The sequence below is a fragment of the Pseudophryne corroboree genome, chromosome 4 (genome assembly GCF_028390025.1).
Source record: "Pseudophryne corroboree isolate aPseCor3 chromosome 4, aPseCor3.hap2, whole genome shotgun sequence".
Lineage (NCBI taxonomy): Eukaryota > Metazoa > Chordata > Amphibia > Anura > Myobatrachidae > Pseudophryne > Pseudophryne corroboree.
Window position 1 is genome coordinate 606,750,077 of NC_086447.1, and position 20,421 is coordinate 606,770,497.

Sequence of the window (20,421 nt, forward strand, 5' to 3'; positions counted from 1 at the left end):
GAGAATGTACACAGACGTCAGAAAAAGAGTCACCAGTGTCCTAAAAAATGCAGTTGTACCCAATGTCCACTTAACCACGGACATGTGGACAAATGGGAACTCGTGGCGCTACCGTAACCACAAACACATTCAGAGAAGGTGGTCTATGATTCACAAAGACCAAGGTATAATCCACTTACATAGATAAAACTGGATTCTAGAACAATAAAAGAAATAAACACAATAGTGTAATATATAAGGATAAAACTCCAAAGCGTGTTTTTATTAGTTCCACTCACATAGATAAACTTTTATCAGTGCATATCATCCTCATACGAGGTGTATCCAGAGGTCATCAGCAGGATAATAGATGAAATTAATCTGTATGCGTCATCCTTATAAGAGGAATATCCAGAAATTCCCAGCAAAATACTGAAGACTTAAAAAGACCAATATAGTGCAATAAAGTCTTAAAAGGATCAGAATTTAATGAAAAAATATACACTCACAATTTAAAAAACATAAAGGGCATATATCACCAATCACGTGGTGTGTCAAATGATATCCCGCCACTGCATTGACCCAAAGTCCCTCTGCATCCAGAAAGAAATCCCAGCTGTCAGAGACGTTAGGTGTAGAGCCGATTACCACATAATGGAAGCGCAGGAATACCAAATGGAGAATTGCTTAAACGCGTTTTCCGTCCTAAGACCTTCCTCAGAAGCATAGGGCCAGAGAGTGAAACAACTCCCTTTTATACCCTCTTAATTAACTTGACACAAGTTGTGTCAAGTTAATTAAGAGGGTATAAAAGGGAGTTGTTTCACTCTCTGGCCCTATGCTTCTGAGGAAGGTCTTAGGACCGAAAACGCGTTTAAGCAATTCTCCATTTGGTATTCCTGCGCTTCCATTATTTGGTTATCGGCTCTACACCTAACGTCTCTGACAGCTGGGATTTCTTTCTGGATGCAGAGGGACTTTGGGTCGATGCAGTGGCGGGATATCATTTGACACACCACGTGATTGGTGATATATGCCCTTTATGTTTTTTAAATTGTGAGTGTATATTTTTTAATTAAATTCTGATCCTTTTAAGACTTTATTGCACTATATTGGTCTTTTTAAGTCTTCAGTATTTCGCTGGGAATTTCTGGATATTCCTCTTATAAGGATGACGCATACAGATTAATTTCATCTATTATCCTCCTGATGACCTCTGGATACACCTCGTATGAGGATGATATGCACTGATAAAAGTTTATCTATGTGAGTGGAACTAATAAAAACACGCTTTGGAGTTTTATCATTATATATTACACTATTGTGTTTATTTCTTTTATTGTTCTAGAATCCAGTTTTATCTATGTAAGTGGATTATACCTTGGTCTTTGTGAATCATAGACCACCTTCTCTGAATGTGTTTGTGGTTACGGTAGCGCCACGAGTTCTCATTTTGGTTTTTGTATGGTGTATAGACAAAGTCTTGGTGAAGGCTTTTTTGTGGGAACACGGGTTGTCATTATAACCTGTAAGTGCGGTTCTGGGATAAAACCTTATATTTTCTAAATGTGGACAAGTGGAGCAGGGCAGACTCAGGACTATATGACTGTGAGAGCCCACTGGGTAGACGTATTGCCTCCCGCAGCAAGAACAGCAGCGGCGGCACCAGTAGCAGCATCTTGCAAACGCCAACACGTTCCTAGGCAGGCTACGCTTTGTATCACCGCTTTCCATAAGAGGCTCACAGCTGACAACCTCTTACGGAAACGGAGGAACATCATCGCAGAATGGCTTACCCCAATTGGACTCTCCTGGGGATTTGTGACATCGGACAACGCCACCAATATTGTGCGTGCATTACATGTGGGCAAATTCTAGCACGTCCCATGTTTTGCACATACATTGAATTTGGTGGTGCAGAATTTTTTTAAAAACGACAGGGGAGTGCAAGAGATGCTGTCGGTAGCCCGAAGAATTGCGGGCCACTTTCAGCATTCAGCCACCGCGTGCCGAAGACTGGAGCACCAGCAAACACTCCTGAACCTGCCCCGCCATCAGCTGAAGCAAGAGGTGGTAACGAGGTGGAATTCAACCCTCTATATGCTTCAGAGGATGGAGGAGCAACAAAAGGCCATTCAAGCCTATACATCTATCTACGATATAGGCAAAGGAGGGGGAATGCACCTGACTCAAGCGCAGTGGAGAATGATTTCAACGTTGTGCAAGGTTCTGCAACCCTTTGAACTTTCCACACGTGAAGTCAGTTCAGACACTGCCAGCCTGAGTCAGGTCATTCCCCTCATCAGGCTTTTGCAGAAGAAGCTGGAGAGATTGAAGGAGGAGCTAAAATGGAGCGATTCCGCTAGGCATGTGGGACTTGTGGATGGAGCCCTTAACTCGCTTAACCAGGATTCACGGGTGGTCAATCTGTTGAAATCAGAGCACTACATTTTGGCCACCGTGCTCGATCCTAGGTTTAAAGCCTACGTTGTATCTCTCTTTCCGGCAGACACAGGTCTGCAGATGTTCAAAGACCTGCTGGTGAGACACTTGTCAAGTCAAGCGGAACGTGACCCGCCAACAGCTCCTCCTTCACATTCTCCCGCAACTGGGGCTGCGAGGAAAAGGCTAAGAATTCCGAGCCCACCCGCTGGCGGAGATGCAGGGCAGTCTGGAGCGAGTGCTGACATCTGGTCCGGACTGAAGGACCTGCCAACGATTACTGACATGTCGTCTACTGTCACTGCATATGATTCTCTCACCATTGAAAGAATGGTGGAGGATTATATGAGTGACCGCATCCAAGTAGGCACGTCAGACAGTCTGTACGTATACTGGCAGGAAAAAGAGGCAATTTGGAGGCCCTTGCACAAACTGGCTTTATTTTACCTAAGTTGCCCCCCCTCCAGTGTGTACTCCGAAAGAGTGTTTAGTGCAGCCGGTCACCTTGTCAGCAATCGGCGTACGAGGTTACTTCCAGAAAATGTGGAGAAGATGATGTTCATCAAAATGAATTATAATCAATTCCTCCGTGGAGACATTCACCAGCAATTGACTCCAGAAAGTACACAGGGACCTGAGATGGTGGATTCCAGTGGGGACGAATTAATAATCTGTGAGGAGGGGGATGTACACAGTGAAAGTGGTGAGGAATCGGATGATGAGGAGGAGGTGGACATCTTGCCTCTGTAGAGCCAGTTTGTGCAAGGAGAGATTGATTGCTTCTTTTTTGGTGGGGCCCCAAACCAACCAGTCATTTCAGCCACAGTTGTGTGGCAGACCCTGTCACTGAAATGATGGGTTTGTTAAAGTGTGCATGTCCTGTTTATACAACATAAGGGTGGGTGGAAGGGCCCAAGGACAATTCCATCTTGCACCTCTTTTTTTTTTTTTATCTCTGCATCATGTGATGTTTGGGGCTAATTTTTTTAAGTGCCATCCTGTCTAACACTGCAGTGCCACTCCTAGATGGGCCAGGTGTTTGTGCCGGCCACTTTGGTTGTTTAGCTTAGTCATCCAGCGACCTCGGTGCAAATTTTAGGAATAAAAATAATATTGTGGGGTGTGAGGTGTTCAGAATAGACTGGAAATGAGTGGAAATTATGGTTATTGAGGTTAATAATACTGTGGGATCAAAATTACCCCCAAATTCTATGATTTAAGCTGTTTTTGAAAAAAAACCACCCAAATCCAAAACACACCCGAATCCGACAACAAATTTTCAGGGAGGTTTTGCCAAAACGCGTCCGAATCCAAAACACGGCCGCGGAAACCGAATCCAAAACCAAAACACAAAACCCGAAAAATGTCCGGTGCACATCTCTAATAATTATAAAGGGGACAACAATTTGGAGAAGCGGAATGCAAATAAATTAAGCACACCACACAACTAGCTGCCAAATCAAAGGAAAATCCTAAACAGCGTGAAGCCCAGACAAATGCCTCAAGAAAGCAGAAATCAAAGGGACATTAAGCAGACCACTGTGAAGACCAAACCAAGGAGTCAGGAAACAGAACCAGACATTTGTTCAGAATTAGTGCCCAGAGAAGAAGAAATCAGGGAGTCCCAAAACATAGGGCCTGAAAACAGCATACATGCCCAGTAAGAGGAATTGAACCCAGGAGGACTCGGACCCAGTCCCTGCACAGCAAAAGCTGATGATACATGCCCTAAGCCAGTGATGGTGAACCTTTGGCACTGCAACTGTTGTTGAACTACACATTCCAGCATGACCTGCTACAGTTTTAGCATGGCCAAATAGCAGAAACCAGACCCAAGACTGAACAAGGATAATAGACATTCAGAAGGGCAGCTACCAACCCCTGTAGTTGAAGAGAAGCCCTGGAAAACCAACCACTGTAAGCAGAGCTGAGCCTACTGTAGAACACAACAAAAAAGCAAAATCATAAGCAAAACAAGTCTGCAGAGGACCTGCAGGATGCCAGACTATGAAATTACCCAAAAGAGAAATGGACACTGGATACATACGGCTGATGTTCTCTGCCCAGCCGCAGTGCTGAAAAAAATAACTGAAAACCCAGATGGAAAAGACATTCCTGGACTCTCATAGCAGAACATATGGGACCAGTGGTACCACACCACAAAACTGAGGTACAACAAAGCAGGCTAGAAGTCCTGAAAGAAGCCTGTAGCTCACTGTTCTTAGCTTCCCAAAGGGGACTAAACAGGCAGTAGCCATCTTGCTGCTAAATCTGATCCACTATTCAGGAATTATATCACCACTGCGAACTAGTCTCAGTGCCAGGATCGCCACTAAGGACTCAAAACCACTGAAGGGACTACAGTCCATGAAAAGACGAACCAGTCAAATATTTAGTCTATGCTAAATATATTATTTATCTATGTATGAACAATGCATTCTGCTCTTAAATGTAAAATAGTAATAACAACAACAACAACAACAACAACAATAATAATAATAATAAAAAAATAAACCATCATACTCCCGGTACAGAACAGCCAGTTTGTGTGTCGATGCAGTGCTAGAGGTGGCAGTGATTTAATAGGGGGGATTCTAACCAAAATAATTTAGATTATGTATATACAGGATGGGTACTCATTGCATAAATATCGAACAATATATTTAGTCATAGTAATAATAACTAAATAAAACAGGATTTTAATACCTACCAGTAAATCCTTTTCTCCTAGTCCGTAGAGGATGCTGGGGTCCACTTCAGTACCATGGGGTTATACCAAAGCTCCAGTACGGGCGGGAGAGTGCAGATGACCCTGCAGCACCAAACAGGGTGATTGACCAAACAGTAGGTCCTCATCGGCCAAGCTGTCAAACTTGTAAAACTTAGTAAACGTGTTTGCCCCTGACCAAGTAGTTGCTCGGCAAGTTGTAATGCCGAGACCCCCTGGCAGCCGCCCAGGATGAGCCCACCTTTCTAGTAGAATGGGCAGTCACCGAATTCGGTATCGGCAATCCTGCCGTAGAATGAGCATGCTGAATCGTACCTATGATCCAGCGTACAATAGTCTGCTTAGAAGCAGGACACCCAATCCTGTTGAGAGCATACAGGACAAACAGAGCCTCTGTTTTCCGTATCCGAGCTGTTCTTGTGACATAGATTCTCAAAGCCCTGACCACATCCAGAGACTTTGAAGCAGCTAAGGTGTCAGTAGCCACTGACACCACAATAGGTTGGTTTATATGGAAAGAAGAAACCACCTTTGGAAGAAATTGCTGCAGAGTACTTAGCTCAGCCCTATCTTCATGGAAGATCAAATAAGGGCTCTTGTGAGACAAGGCCCCTAACTCAGACACCCGCCTTGCGGATGCCAAGGCCAACAGCATGACCACTTTCCAAGTGAGGAACTTCAACTATCTCCTGTAGAGGATCAAACCAATCCGATTGAAGGAATTGCAACACCACATTAAGATCCCATGGTGCCACAGGAGGCACAAATGGAGGTTGGATGTGCAGAACCCCTTTCACGAATGTCTGAACTTCTGGAAGGGAGGCCAATTTTTTCTGAAAGAAAACGGACAAGGCCGAAATCTGGACCTTGATCGAACCCAATCGTAGGCCCACATCCACACCCGCCTGGAGAAAATGGAGAAAACATCCTAACTGAAACTCTTCCGTTGGAGCCTTCTTGGTTTCACACCAAGACACATATTTTCTCCAAATATGGTGGTAATGTTTAGACATTACTCCCTTCCTGGCCTGAATAAGAGTGGGAATTACTTCCTTGGGAATATTCTTTCAGTCTAGGATCCGGCGCTCAACAGCCATGCCGTCAAACGTAGCCGCGGTAAGTCTTAATACATGCACGGCCCCTGCTGCAGCAGGTCCTCATGAAGAGGAAGAGGCCGAGGAACTTCTATGAGCAACTCCTGAAGATCTGGATACCAAGTCCTCCTTGGCCAGTCTGGGACAATGAGGATCGCTCGAACACCTGTTCTTCTTATGAGTTTGAGAACTTTCGGAATGAGCGGAAGCGGAGGGAAGACATATACCGACCGAAAAACCCACTGGGTCACTAGTGCATCCACTGCTATTGCTTGAGGGTCTCTCAACCTGGAACAATATCTCTGAAGCTTCTTGTTGAGACGAGATGCCATCATGTCTACTTGAGGAACTCCCCAACGACCTGTCACCTCTGCGAAGACTTCTTGGTGGAGGCCCCATTCTCCTGGATGGAGATCGTGTCTGCTGAGGAAGTCTGCTTCCCAGTTGTCCACTCCCAGAATGAAAATTGCCGACAGAGCTCCTGCATGTCTTTCTGCCCAGAGGAGGATCTTTGACACCTCTGCCATTGTCGCTCTGCTTTTCGTTCCGCCCTGACGGTTTATGTACGCTACTGCTGTTACATTGTCCGACTGGATCTGTACGGATAGATCTTGAAGAAGATGCACCGCTTGTAGAAGGCCGTTGTAAATGGCTCTCAATTCCAGAACGTTTATAAGGAGACAAGTTTCTTGACTTGACCATCTTCCTTGGAAGCTTTCCCCCTGTGTGACTGCTCCCCAGCCTCGGAGACTTGCATCCATGGTCACCAGGATCCAGTCGTGAATCTCGAACCTGCATCCCTCTAGGAGGTGAGAACTGTGTAGCCACCACAGGAGCGAAATTCTGGCTTTGGATGACAGGATTATCCTCTGATGCATGTGTAAATGGTATCCGGACCACTTGTCCGGTAGGTCCCACTGAAATACTCTGGCATGGAATTGGCCAAACTGTATGGCCTCGTAGGCCGCTACCATCTTTCCCAACAACCGAATGCATTGTTGAATCGACACTCTTGTTGGTTTCAGAATTTGTTTGACCATTCTCTGGATTTCCAGAGCCTTTTCTACTGGAAGAAATACATTTTCATCCCCAGAAAGGACAATCTTGTCGTCTGTTCCAATTGTGACTTTGGAAAATTTATGATCCAACCGTGATGTTGAAGAACTGTCAGGGAAAGTGCAATGTTGTGCACCAACCTTTCCCTAGACCTTGCTTTTATCAGGAGATCGTCCAGGTAAGGGATATATTGACTCCTTGCTGTCGAAGGAGGACCATTATTTCCGCCATCACCTTGGCGAACACCCTCAGTGCCGTGGAGAGACCGAACGGCAACGTCTGAAATTGGTAATGACAATCCTGCACTGCGAATCTCAGATAAGCTTGATGTGGAGGATAAATGGGAACATGTATGTAGGCATCTTTTATGTCCACTGACACCATGAATTCCCCCTCCTCCAGACTGGAAATCACTGCCCTCAGAGATTCCATCTTGAACTTGAACCTTTGCAGGTAGAGTCAGATTTTTCAGGTTTAGAATCGGTTTTACCGAGCCGGCCGGCTTCGGAACTACAAATAGGCTTGAATAAAACCCTTCTCCCTGTTGTAACAAGGGAACCAGGACAATGACTTGATCCTGACACAATTTTTGTATTGCTGCTGCTATTACTTCTCTGTCCGGGACAGAAGCTGATAAGGCCGATTTGAAAAATCGGCATGGAGGAATGTCTTGAAACTTCAGTTTGTACCATTGGGACACTATTTGTACGACCCACGGGTCCAGGCCAGATTGAACCCAGAAGTGACTGAAGAGTTTCAGACGTGCCCCCACTTGAGCGGACTCCCGCAAGGGAGCCCCAGCGTCATGTTGAAGATTTGGCAGGAACAGAGGTTGATTTCTGCTCCTGTGATCCTGGAGACACAGTGGACTTTTTCCCTTTTCCCCTTCCTCTACCCACAAAGAAAGGGGAACCTTTACCCTTTTTGTATTTATTGGGCCGAAAGGACTGCATCTGAGAGTGATGTGTCTTTTTCGCCGGTGCAGGAGCATAAGGCAAGAATGTTGACTTACCTGCGGTAGCCGCAGAAACTAAAGCATCCAGCCCCTCTCCAAACAAAGCCTCACTTTTGTATGGGAGAGCCTCCATATTTCTTTTGTAATCTGCGTCAGCATTCCATTGGAGAATCCACAACGCCCTTCGTGCTGAGATTGCCATGGTAGCGGCTCTTGAGCCCAAGAGACCAATATCTTTCATGGCTTCTAGCATATACGCAGCAGCGTCTTTGATATGACCTAGTGTTAGGAGTATCTCGTCTCTATCTATTGTGTCAATGTCTGATGACAAGTTTTCTGACCACTTTTCAATAGCACTACTCACCCACGCACAGTCAATGGTAGGCCTAAGAAGTGTCCCATTTGCCACATAAATAGATTTCAACGTAGTCTAACTTGCGGTCTGCCGGCTCCTTTAGTGAAGCCGTCCCAGGCGCAACAGAATCACCTTTTTTGTTAAACGTGACAGGGCACTGTCTAAATGGGGGGTGACTCCCACCTTTTCCTGTCCTCAGTAGGGAAAGGGTAAGCTACCTGAATTCTTTTAGGAATCTGAAATTTCTTTTCAGGGTTTGCCCAGACTCCCTCAAAGAGACTGTTCAGTTCATGACATGGAGGAATAGTTACATTAATTTTCTTTATAAAAGTAAGCCTTCTCCTGTTGTAAGGGAGGGGGCTCCGTAACTTCTAAGACCTCCTTTATAGCCACAATCATGTATTGAATGTTTTTCGCCAATTTAGGATCTATTCCCCTGGAATCACTAGTGTTGACATAGGAATCAGAGTCTGTGTCGGTATCAGTTTATACTATATGTGCAAATGACCTTTTATTTGACACAGAGGGGTCCCCTGTGGATGAAAGAGCAGAACTATTAAAGATCACATCTTCCACGGATTTTCTCCAGGTTTCTGCATGAGACTCAGACTTATCTAATCTCTTACTGATATGATTCACACTATCACGTAATTCTTTCACCAATTCAGGCTCATGGTGTGCCGGCAGCACCACCACATTACAACTCTGTGTCCCTAAAATAGCTCCCAGGGGAAGAGCTCCCTGCCTCAGACATGTCACACACGTGCAGAAATACACCGCAGACACTCCGGGGCTTATAGGGGACAGACCCGCAGTAAAATCTGTCAGAAGGACACAGAAGGGATTTGCCAGTTCACAACTCAGCGCCAATGTTAAAAATCCTGTGACATGTAAAACATCCACAGAGACCCTTAGCGCTTTTACACTTGCCAAATAGTATAATTGAGCACCAAAAAACACTCTGCCCTCCCCTAATTTGCACCCTGATACTTGTTTCAGAAGTGGAGGAGGACCAGCGTTTCTTCCCTGCAGTCTGCTTGGAGAAAAATGGCGCTGAGAAGTGTGCTGGCTGACTGAGGAGGAAGCCTCGCCCCCTGTAATGGCGCGTTTCCCCTCAGATTTCATCACTATTATTTATACTGGCGGGGGTGTAGGACTGTGCCCACGGCATCATATGCTACTTTTTGCCAGTCTAAGAGTAGGTTTCATGCTGCCCAGGGCGCCCCCCCGCGCCCTGCTGTGCGCTGTGTTATAGGAAGCATGGCTGTGCAGCATTCCCGCTCGCCGCGCGGTACCTTGAGCCGTTACGATGACCAGAGGTCCCTCTTGCAGATCTCCGGTAACACTACTCACCAGACTTCTGGCTCTGTTAGGGGGGTGACGGCGTGCTGTGGGAGTGAGCGCATAGCCGTAACTAGTGTTCAGTACCCTTCAGGAGCTAATGGTGTCCTGTCAGCAAGAAGCAGAGCCATGAAACTATTCAGGAGGTTGGTTCCTACTTCTTCCCCCTAAGTCCCACGAAGCAGGGAGACTGTTGCCAGCAGTCTCCCTGAAAATAAAAAACCTAATAAAGTCTTTTTAGTGAAACTCAGTAGAGCTCCACTGGAGTGTGACCAGTCTGCCTGGGCACATTTTCTAAACTGAGGTCTGGAGGAGGGGCATAGAGGGAGGAGCCAGTTCACACTCTGAAAAAGTCTTAAAGTGCCCATGGCTCCTACGGAACCGTCTATACCGCATGGTACTGAAGTGGACCCCAGCATCCTCTAGAACGTATGAGAAAAAAACAACAACATCATACTCCCTACACAGTGTGTGTGTCTTTGCAGTTCTAGAGGTGGCAAGTCAACAAGTTTTTCTACATACTTCACTAAGTCTGCATTACAAGACATAGGGGTACATTTACTAACATTCGTAATTTCCGAAAATAGGTCAAAGTTCAATCACGAATGACATCGACAGTGTAAAACTGCAACTTTTTGAATTTATTACGATGGATTTACTAAGCTGTCGTATTCGTGTTTTTCTTTTCTTCCGATGTCGATGTCATTCGTTTTTTTTTACCTAATTTTACGGCAGTGATTAGCAAAACACTGCCGTTTTTTTTTACAATCAATCTCGGCCGGATCTGTGTGATCCGTGCTGGGGTTCTTTTTTTTTTTTTTTTTTAATTAAACAATGTAAAATCCCCCCAAAAAATGCGTGGGGTCCCCCCTCCTAAGCATAACCAGCCTCGGGCTCTTTGAGCCGATCCTGGTTGCAGAAATATGGGGAAAAAAATGACAGGGGTTCCCCCATATTTAAGCAACCAGCATCGGGCTCTGCGCCTGGTCCTGGTCCCAAAAATACGGGGGACAAAAAGAGTAGGGGTCCCCCGTATTTTTAAAACCAGCACCGGGCTCCACTAGCTGGACAGATAATGCCACAGCCGGGGGTCACTTTTATATAGTGCCCTGCGGCCGTGGCATCAAAAATCCAACTAGTCACCCCTGGCCGGGGTACCCTGGGGGAGTGGGAACCCCTTCAATCAAGGGGTCCCCCCCCCCAGCCACCCAAGGGCCAGGGGTGAAGCCCGAGGCTGTCCCCCCCCATCCAATGGGCTGCGGATGGGAGGGCTGATAGCCTTTGTTGTAAAATAAAAGATATTGTTTTTAGTAGCAGTACTACAAGTCCCAGCAAGCCTCCCCCGCATGCTGGTACTTGGAGAACCACAAGTACCAGCATGCGGCGGAAAAACGGGCCCGCTGGTACCTGTAGTACTACCACTAAAAAAATACCCAAAAAAACACAAGACACACACACCGTGAAAGTATAATTTTATTACATACATACACACATACATACATACTTACCTTATGTTCCCACGCAGGTCGGTCCTCTTCTCCAGTAGAATCCAAGGGGTACCTGTTGAAGAAATTCTACTCACCAGATCCAGTGGTCCAGGCTCCTCGGCAAATCCAGGGTTAATCCACGTACTTGAATAAAACAAAAAAACGGTTGCCCGACCACGAACTGAAAGGTGACCCATGTTTGCACATGGGTCACCTTCCCACGAATGCCAGAAACCCACTTTGACTTCTGGCTAAGTGGGTTTCTTCAGCCAATCAGGGAGTGCCACGTTGTAGCACTCTCCTGATCAGCTGTGTGGTCCTGTCCTCACTGACAGGCAGCACGCGGCAGTGTTACAATGTAGCGCCTATGCGCTACATTGTAACCAATGCTGGGAACTTTCTGCTCAGCGGTGACGTCACTTTAGGTCAACCGCAGGGCACAAAGTTCCCATCATTGGTTACAATGTAGCGCATAGGCGCTACATTGTAACACTGCCGCGTGCTGCCTGTCAGTGAGGACAGCAGCACACAGCTGATCAGGAGAGTGCTACAACGTGGCACTCCCTGATTGGCTGAAGAAACCCACTTAGCCAGAAGTCAAAGTGGGTTTCTGGCATTCGTGGGAAGGTGACCCATGTGCAAACATGGGTCACCTTTCAGTTCGTGGTCGGGCAACCGTTTTTTTGTTTTATTCAAGTACGTGGATTATCCCTGGATTTGCCGAGGAGCCTGGACCACTGGATCTGGTGAGTAGAATTTCTTCAACAGGTACCCCTTGGATTCTACTGGAGAAGAGGACCGACCTGCGTGGGAACATAAGGTAAGTATGTATGTATGTGTGTATGTATGTAATAAAATTATACTTTCACGGTGTGTGTGTCTTGTGTTTTTTTGGGTATTTTTTTAGTGGTAGTACTACAGGTACCAGCGGGCCCGTTTTTCCGCCGCATGCTGGTACTTGTGGTTCTCCAAGTACCAGCATGCGGGGGAGGCTTGCTGGGACTTGTAGTACTGCTACTAAAAACAATATCTTTTATTTTACAACAAAGGCTATCAGCCCTCCCATCCGCAGCCCATTGGATGGGGGGGGACAGCCTCGGGCTTCACCCCTGGCCCTTGGGTGGCTGGGGGGGGGGGACCCCTTGATTGAAGGGGTTCCCACTCCCCCAGGGTACCCCGGCCAGGGGTGACTAGTTGGATTTTTGATGCCACGGCCGCAGGGCGCTGTATAAAAGTGACCCCCGGCTGTGGCATTATCTGTCCAGCTAGTGGAGCCCGGTGCTGGTTTTAAAAATACGGGGGACCCCTACTCTTTTTGTCCCCCGTATTTTTGGGACCAGGACCAGGCGCAGAGCCCGATGCTGGTTGCTTAAATATGGGGGAACCCCTGTCATTTTTTTCACCATATTTCTGCAACCAGGATCGGCTCAAAGAGCCCGAGGCTGGTTATGCTTAGGAGGGGGGACCCCACGCAATTTTTTTAAAAAAAATAAGCACTTTCCCACCCCTTCCCACTGATATACATGCACGGATCTCATGGATCCGTGCATGCCTATCCAATCACGAATAAAAAAAAAAGTTCTGTTTTTTTTTAGCACTTTTTTACGAGTTGAAATTTTTCACGGCAGTGTTTGTTCTTTTTTGGCTTTGCACTTCTTAGTAAATGACCGAGATTCATACTTAAACAGCCGCGTTTTGACCGATGGTGTATTCATTCGTAATTTTTTACCTGAACTTGCAAAAAATTACGAATGCCCTCATCACTGCTGTGATTAGTGTTTAGTAAATGACCGAGATTAACCGAGATGACACTTTGAAGAAAAAACGGCATCTCGGTCAAAATCGGGAGCTTAGTAAATATACCCCATAGAGTGTAGGGAGGCATCTGGGCACCTGTAAACACCATGCTTTGCCTATAAATACTACTGTAAGCTTGTGCAAATCATACATAAAAACCTGACTCCTTTCGACGTATACGGCGGAAAAGGATTTGATTCCTGACAGTGTTCATCTGAAGAGAATCACATTCATATATTATAATTGATATTATGATAACCAACATATATAAAAGGGTTGGGTAGAGCATGCCGGTGGTCAGAATACCGACCGCAGCATCCCAACGATCAGATTCCCGACAGGGGAAGATAAGTATACTTAGCTTCCACAAATGTGCCCTAACCCTCCCTCCCCGCAACCTAAACCTAACCCTACGTGGCGGCGTCTAAACCTAACCCCCCCCCTTTCCGCAGTCTAAACCTAACCCTCATACCTTACAGCCTAACCCTAACTCTCCAGATGGAGTGCCTAAACCCCCCCCCCTTCCTTCCCGGCACTCTAACTCTAACCTCCCCCCATCCCTGCAGCCTAACCCTAGCCTCCCTGGTCCGTAGGCTAACCTTAAGTCCCCCCCCCCCCCCCTCCTCACCACCCGCAGCTTACCTCTCCAGAGTCCTGATACTAGCTTGTTCGGGATCCCGGCATTCGGGATTCTGGCTCCGTGCAGGTGACCCTAGTGCTAGTGTCTGCATTCCAAGTAGTGTCGGGATCCCGGCATCGGTATTTCAACTGCCGGGTTCCCGACCGGATCCCATATTAAATACAGCCTTGTTTAAGGACAGTGAGCTTGGTTGGTGGTGATCCCAAGAGTTAAAGACTAGACTAGAGTTAAACACAGTTACAGAGAAAAAAAAGAAGACTCTGGTGTTGGGGCACTCTTACTAAAATGTTTTTGATAAAACAGTAATAAAATATAATTTTTATCTAATATATAACTAAAAACCACTAAAAACTTGGCTGTGACATACCTTACATTTTTAAGAAAATCTTGTTTCAAAAAAACATTATCATATTTTTGCCTTGTAAGTGTTTGCCCCTAAAAAAAAAAAAAAAAAAAAGGCCATCCCGTACTTCCACCGATCTCGGACTCCTGCCGCATACTTTGACCTTCAATAAAATGCTTAAGCTTGGGTGTCCAAAAGGTACAAATACATATGCAGGATACATTCTTAAGAAGAAAAGCTTGTTTTAATACTGGATTTACATGAGACAAAACTTCAGGAGGACCAAGGATTCCCGTTTCCTAGGCTAGACGAGTCCCTTTACCATGTGATCCACTTCTATGTTTCCACAGTAGCTACATCTTCAAGTCCCCAAACTGGGGAGATTCAGGAAAGATGAGAAAGTGGGTGCCATAAGGCCACAAAAACACCTCCAAATTTCCAGGACAAATTAAGAATGTGCAGAAACTGCAACAAAATGCTTCACGCAGTTTATTGCCTTTATAAATCCACATTAGTATTTACCTGGTATGTATTTGATGGCTTGATTCCAGATTTTACAAGGACACTAAAAAAAGAACAGATATATAAATAAGAGTATTCTTTTAAAGAAACCACAGACACAAAAAGTATTTTCCGCATAAAACTAAAGCTGGGCATACACTATACAATTATCTGATAGACTATCTGTCCAATCTTGCTGGTTGGAATGAAAAACTGATAATGTATGGGAGCAAATGACAATTGACCGTTTGCTCACAAACACTTGAAAATGGACAAAAACAGTTGTTCAAGCAAATTAGTTAAATGCATTTGATTTGTCTGAACGGGTCCGGTATGTAATACTGATGGTCAGAATCCCAGCGGCCCGGAGGCCGACGCCGGAATCTCGACAGCCGGAATCCTCGCAGGCTCGCTGTGATTGCCATGCTTCGGGCCCAGTGGCAACCACAGCAACTCCACACTATTATATTACCCTTCGGGTGGCGGCGTGGACCACCACCTGAGTGTAAATTTGGGGCTTTGGTCGGTATTCCAACCGGCGGCATTTCGCAGGCTGCCAGCATTTCGGCATCAGTCTCCTGACCGCCAGAATCCAGACAGCTGGTAAATTAACTGCATCCCGTCTGAACAACAGTTTATGTTTGGAAGTAAATTGTCGATTGTCATTTGCTCCCATACATTACCAGAGCCGCTTTTCAAACGTAATCCTCTACTGTACAATATCAATATTTTTTAAAGTAACAAAATAACAAAAAACAAACAAAAAAAACTGTGGTGCAATCTTTCTATTCACAGCATATAGCCACAGGAGGAGAGAATTATTGTGCTGGGACTTTTCACATTGTTCCTCCAACCTATATGTAAGTATAGGAGCGATGATGACTATCAGCAGTTGCATAGCTGCCTCTGATTGGATGATTATGTCCTGACCCCTCCAGCTGACAATACTTCAATCATTAGCACTGTGGCTGCCTAGTCATATTACTTAATTCACATCTGCATTAGGACTACTGCTGGTAAGAAGATCACATTTTATTTTCAGGGGTAAAAACATTTTGTTTCTATTTCTTTTGTATTGAAAATGTGACTCACATTTATTAACAATGATCAAGACATTAATCTCTTACATATATGTGACAAAATACTATTATGTGTACAAATGATTTTAGAATTCACTACTAATATTGTCAAGTCACATCTAGAGATGCTTCCAACTCAAGATATACATGCAAGTACTGTATGTGACAAAGTGTAAAGGGCCCTACACATTTCCTGATGCGCCGCCGATGTGCCCGACGTCCGATACGGCCGACGAGCGACCCGGCGGCGGGGGGGCAGTGAAGAAACTTCACTCCCCCCGTCACGCGGCTGCATTGAAGTGCAGGCAAATATGGACGAGATCGTCCATATTGGCCTGCATGCACAGCCGACGGGAGACCAGCGATGAACGAGAGCGGGGACGCGCATCGTTCATCGCTGGAGTCTCCACACTGAAAGATATGAACGAGTTCTCGTTCATTTATGAACGAGATCGTTCATATCTTTCAGAAAATCGGCCAGTGTGTAGGGCCTATAAGTTTCCCAATGAATGCTATAAAGCTACAGCAGGTGTTCCAAAGGGAGTGGTTATCTAGAAAGAAACACAAATATCACCATCAGACACCTCACAAGAAAAGAAACAGAAGTAAAATTCAGAAGTCTACGTTACAGTACATACAATTGCAGATACATGAGAATTATTTAGTTAGGGCTGACCTACAGTTATTAGCATGATAGTCCCCGTATTGTGACACATTTATGCATTTTATTTACAAAAACAATACTGTTTTATGAAGTCTTTATACTTACTTGACAGCAGTGTGCTGGGGATTTTAGATATATTGACAGCATATTCAATTAATTTCCTTTTTAGTATGAAAGAGTAAATGCTGGGCAGTCTTTAATCAGTGCTTTACCAACTAGAATGTTTGAACTAGCGTCAGAGTAAATTTTTTGACAATTTGTTGTTGCATAAATTGCACAATATGCATGCTCAGAAAGAGAAGACGGGGATACACGGGAATAAGAGCGGCTTACATCTGATATTTACGACCCCTTATGCCTGAAGAGGCAGATAGGGAGAGGGAAAAGAAGTGTAAAACAACCCTAATATAGTAAGGATGTGTTCACAGATATGCCTGAGGAGGGTTGGGTATGAGTTACCAGCGGCAGCATCCAGACTCCGGGATCCCGGTTGGGGAACGTCTAGCGAGCTTGCCAAGCTGCGGGCTCGCCACAGGTTCTATTCCCACTCTATGCCAACGTCGGGATTAGTGGGGTGCGGGATGTAGGTGCCGGTAATGTGACCAATGGTCTCCTGACCACCAGTCACATAACTACATCCTGCCTGAGGGATATATAATATCTGTGATTTATGATGAAGGCGATGATGGTGCTTACAATAATGGGGGTGATTCCGAGTTGTTCGCTCGCTAGCTGCTTTTAGCAGCATTGCACATGCTAAGCCGCCGCCTACTGGGAATGTATCTTAGCATAGCAGAATTGCGAACGAAAGCTTCGCTAATTTTCTCGTAACGATTACCCCACAGTTTCTGAGTAGCTCCAGACTTACTCAGCCATTGCGACCAGCTCAGTCCTTTTCGTTCCTGGTTTGACGTCACAAACACACCCAGCGTTCGCCCAGCCACTCCCCCATTTCTCCAGACACTCCCGCGTTTTGGAACTCGAACGCCTGCGTTTTTCCGCACACTCCCATAAAACGGCCAGTTTCCGCCCAGAAACACCCACTTCCTGTCAATCACACTACAATCACCACAGCGATGAAAAAGCTTCGTTATGCCATGAGTAAAACACCTAACTTTTGTGTAAAATAACTAAGCGCATGCGCTGTGCGAACCATGCGCATGCGCAGTAAGCGACTAATCGCAGTATAGCGAAAATTGGCAACGAGCGAACAACTCGGAATGACCCCCAATACTCACAATCACAACATAAACCTGTGCACAAACCCAGAAAATTCAACCCCAAGCTGACCGATGATAACAGGGGAACCCCATTCTGCTCCTGACCTGTAGAAGTATCCCGATCCTAAGTGCAGGCAGTCAATTTTTTTTAGGGGACTCTACACTGTACCCCCCAGATTTAGACTCTGATGCTTTTTTTTTTTTTTTTAAATATAATGATGACTGGCATAATACCAAAATGAATATATTCTTAATATAGTATACTCATGCTTTACTCACATAACACATTTACAACTATATGCAGATTCTCATGGATCCTAGTGTTGGATTTGCTCCCCTACAACATGGAAACAAGCAGACTGTACACAAACAACAATTCATAGGGAGTTGAACACAGGACATGAATAGAATTTAGGGCTTGTTGCATTCATGGTCATAAACTGCCAACTAATTTCTGTAGCGCACACTTTTCTGCTCGCAGTTGTATACATGCTAAAGTTGACTGCACAGCCTCAATGCACCAGACAACAACATAGCTTTCCGCATAGTTTGCTATGGTCAGGAGGTCACTAGAGGATTATACCAATGACAGCTAGCCACATTCGTGCATGGGAAGGTAATCTACTGCATCTCTGAAAACATTAATACAGCTAGGTCATTCCTAATGCTAAACAATCTGAATGCCTTTATTTGGTCATAGAGTAGATCAAGCATCTAAATTTTATCCAACTTGCCAGGAGGTGCCTCAACACGTATTATAGGGTTCTAAAGCTGGTGGAAACGTCAGCTATTAATTATCAACTCCAAGCAGCCTACTATAATTAAGCAGATTTAAAAAGAAACCAAGCTAAGGTCCCTTTGCACCCATCTTATTCCCCCCATTTTTCTCTTATACAATGCCGAAAAAAGATGTATTCCAATATGCTACTTACAGAAAGCTGTGAGATCCCTCCCTTTCCATTCAAAAAGATAGCAGCAAGGTCACTTGGGCAGACTGGTTATACAGAAGAATAAACCCTTTGCTAATGAAGAGGGTTAAGGAAAAATAGGCATGAGTTACAGCAGCAGCCGTGCAGAACATAAGAACACGTTGTAATGACAGTACCTGTTAAGATCCACATTGCTATACATTTCAAGGCCTTTGCTGAAGTAATTGTGTTGGGAGTTTAGACATGGTAATGATGCCGCACAGGTCCCGTGCTTTTGCCATTCATGCTTCCTAGAAAGTGAGTGAATTTATTTATAACAATGCTAAAAGACACATCACAGCTTTTCACAAGACTTTGAGAAATATGTAACAATGGAAACCTAAATATTTAATACTTTCATTTGTCTTTCTTCATCACTTGGCTAAAATGTACTTGCACATGTGCACCACCATTTTCTATTGACAAAATGTTTCTTTTTTCATACATTAGGGGTCACTGGAGTACTCTTGGGGATATGGACGGGGCGATAGCAGGATAGGCACATTTAAATATATTTAAATTAGTAACTCTCCTCCCCCTCCATACTCCAAAAATACCTCAGTGTTTTTTCTGTGCTCACTCAGGATAGAACACACGTGGAGTTTCTCCTAATTTTTACTTTTAGTTTTAATTTTTACTTTTTACTCACAATCCCTTCCCAGCTTATAAAGAAGCTTGGGTCCGGGAATGTGGAAGCTGCTGCATGCAGCTATTGGCGTGTCGGCGCTCAGAGAAGAGCACCGTCATAGACCACAAGCAGCTCAGCTACACACTGAGCTGCAGGAAGGAGCTGGACAGCTTACCCAAGAAGCCCCGTCATAGCCTCCAACATCAGTCTCAGGTAAGGCGGGCGGGCACCGCTCCTTTTATATGCTTTACTGGGGGATCGGGGCGGTCAGATCACGCTGCCGCCCCGCTGTGTGTGGGAATTGATAAGTCACTCCCGCTACCTAACTAGCCCTGCGCTTAATGCTGGCCGTCCCGCTGCGTGTGAGGATTGCTAGATTAGTATAGCGCTGGCCGCCGCCGCACCTCAGCTTCCGGTTCCTGGCCGCTGATAGTCAGGGTCCCGCTGCCGCCCGCCGCCCCTGTTAGTTATAATAATGCTGGCGCCCGCCGCTGCCGCTCCCCATCTCCTGCCCGCTACTGGCGCTAGTACCGCTGCCGCCGCAGTGCTCCCTGGCTCCCGCCGCTCATGAAGGAGCTCACGGGGGGAAGCTAAGTGGGGAGCTTACGCTGCCGGCGGCTCAGTCCTCACTCAGACTGCTCACTGCTGGCGCAGTCTGTCCCCATTACAAGCAGCGTCGCTGCAGGGGGGTGAAAGTGGGGGGATGTAATGAGCAGCAGCAATATAATGTACAGCATACTACAGGCTGTTAAGCCTGTATTAATAACAGCCTATTATAAAGAGGCTGTATGTTTAAAGGGGGTTATAAATGTCACAGTAATGCATACATATAGCCTACAAGATTGCTGTGTTAAACATAGGAATGTAAGCACATGGCAGGATGCCATTTTAAACATGCTTCCTGCTTCTTCCAGGAAGTTTGCTGTTCTACAACACTCGGCCACCGGATGGAGCAGGGGTGTTAGTAGGAATTTGGACGGATCAAGTATCATATAGTGTGGCCACGTGCACTGCACTCTGGCCATATACACACTTTAGTAACATTTTTACTGAGTCGTGGGACTTGTCTGTCTTTGTATACTTGTTTGTCTGTGTACATAATGAGTAATGCACCGTCAAAATCCAAAAAGCAGCTTAACTGCAA

At 45.5% G+C, this 20,421-nt stretch overlaps 1 protein-coding gene across 3 annotated transcripts in view; it reads right to left on the minus strand.

Moving 5' to 3' along the window:
• Positions 1-20,421, minus strand: part of RNASET2 (ribonuclease T2) — a 206,181-nt gene that overhangs the window by 42,796 nt on the left and 142,964 nt on the right. For all 3 annotated transcript variants that reach the window (XM_063917598.1, XM_063917596.1, XM_063917597.1), the window contains 2 exons: positions 18,787-18,900; positions 14,740-14,782 (listed from right to left, as the gene is read on the minus strand). In XM_063917598.1, coding sequence (XP_063773668.1) covers positions 14,740-14,782; positions 18,787-18,900 — 157 coding nt within the window. The remainder of the gene's footprint in view (positions 1-14,739; positions 14,783-18,786; positions 18,901-20,421) is intronic.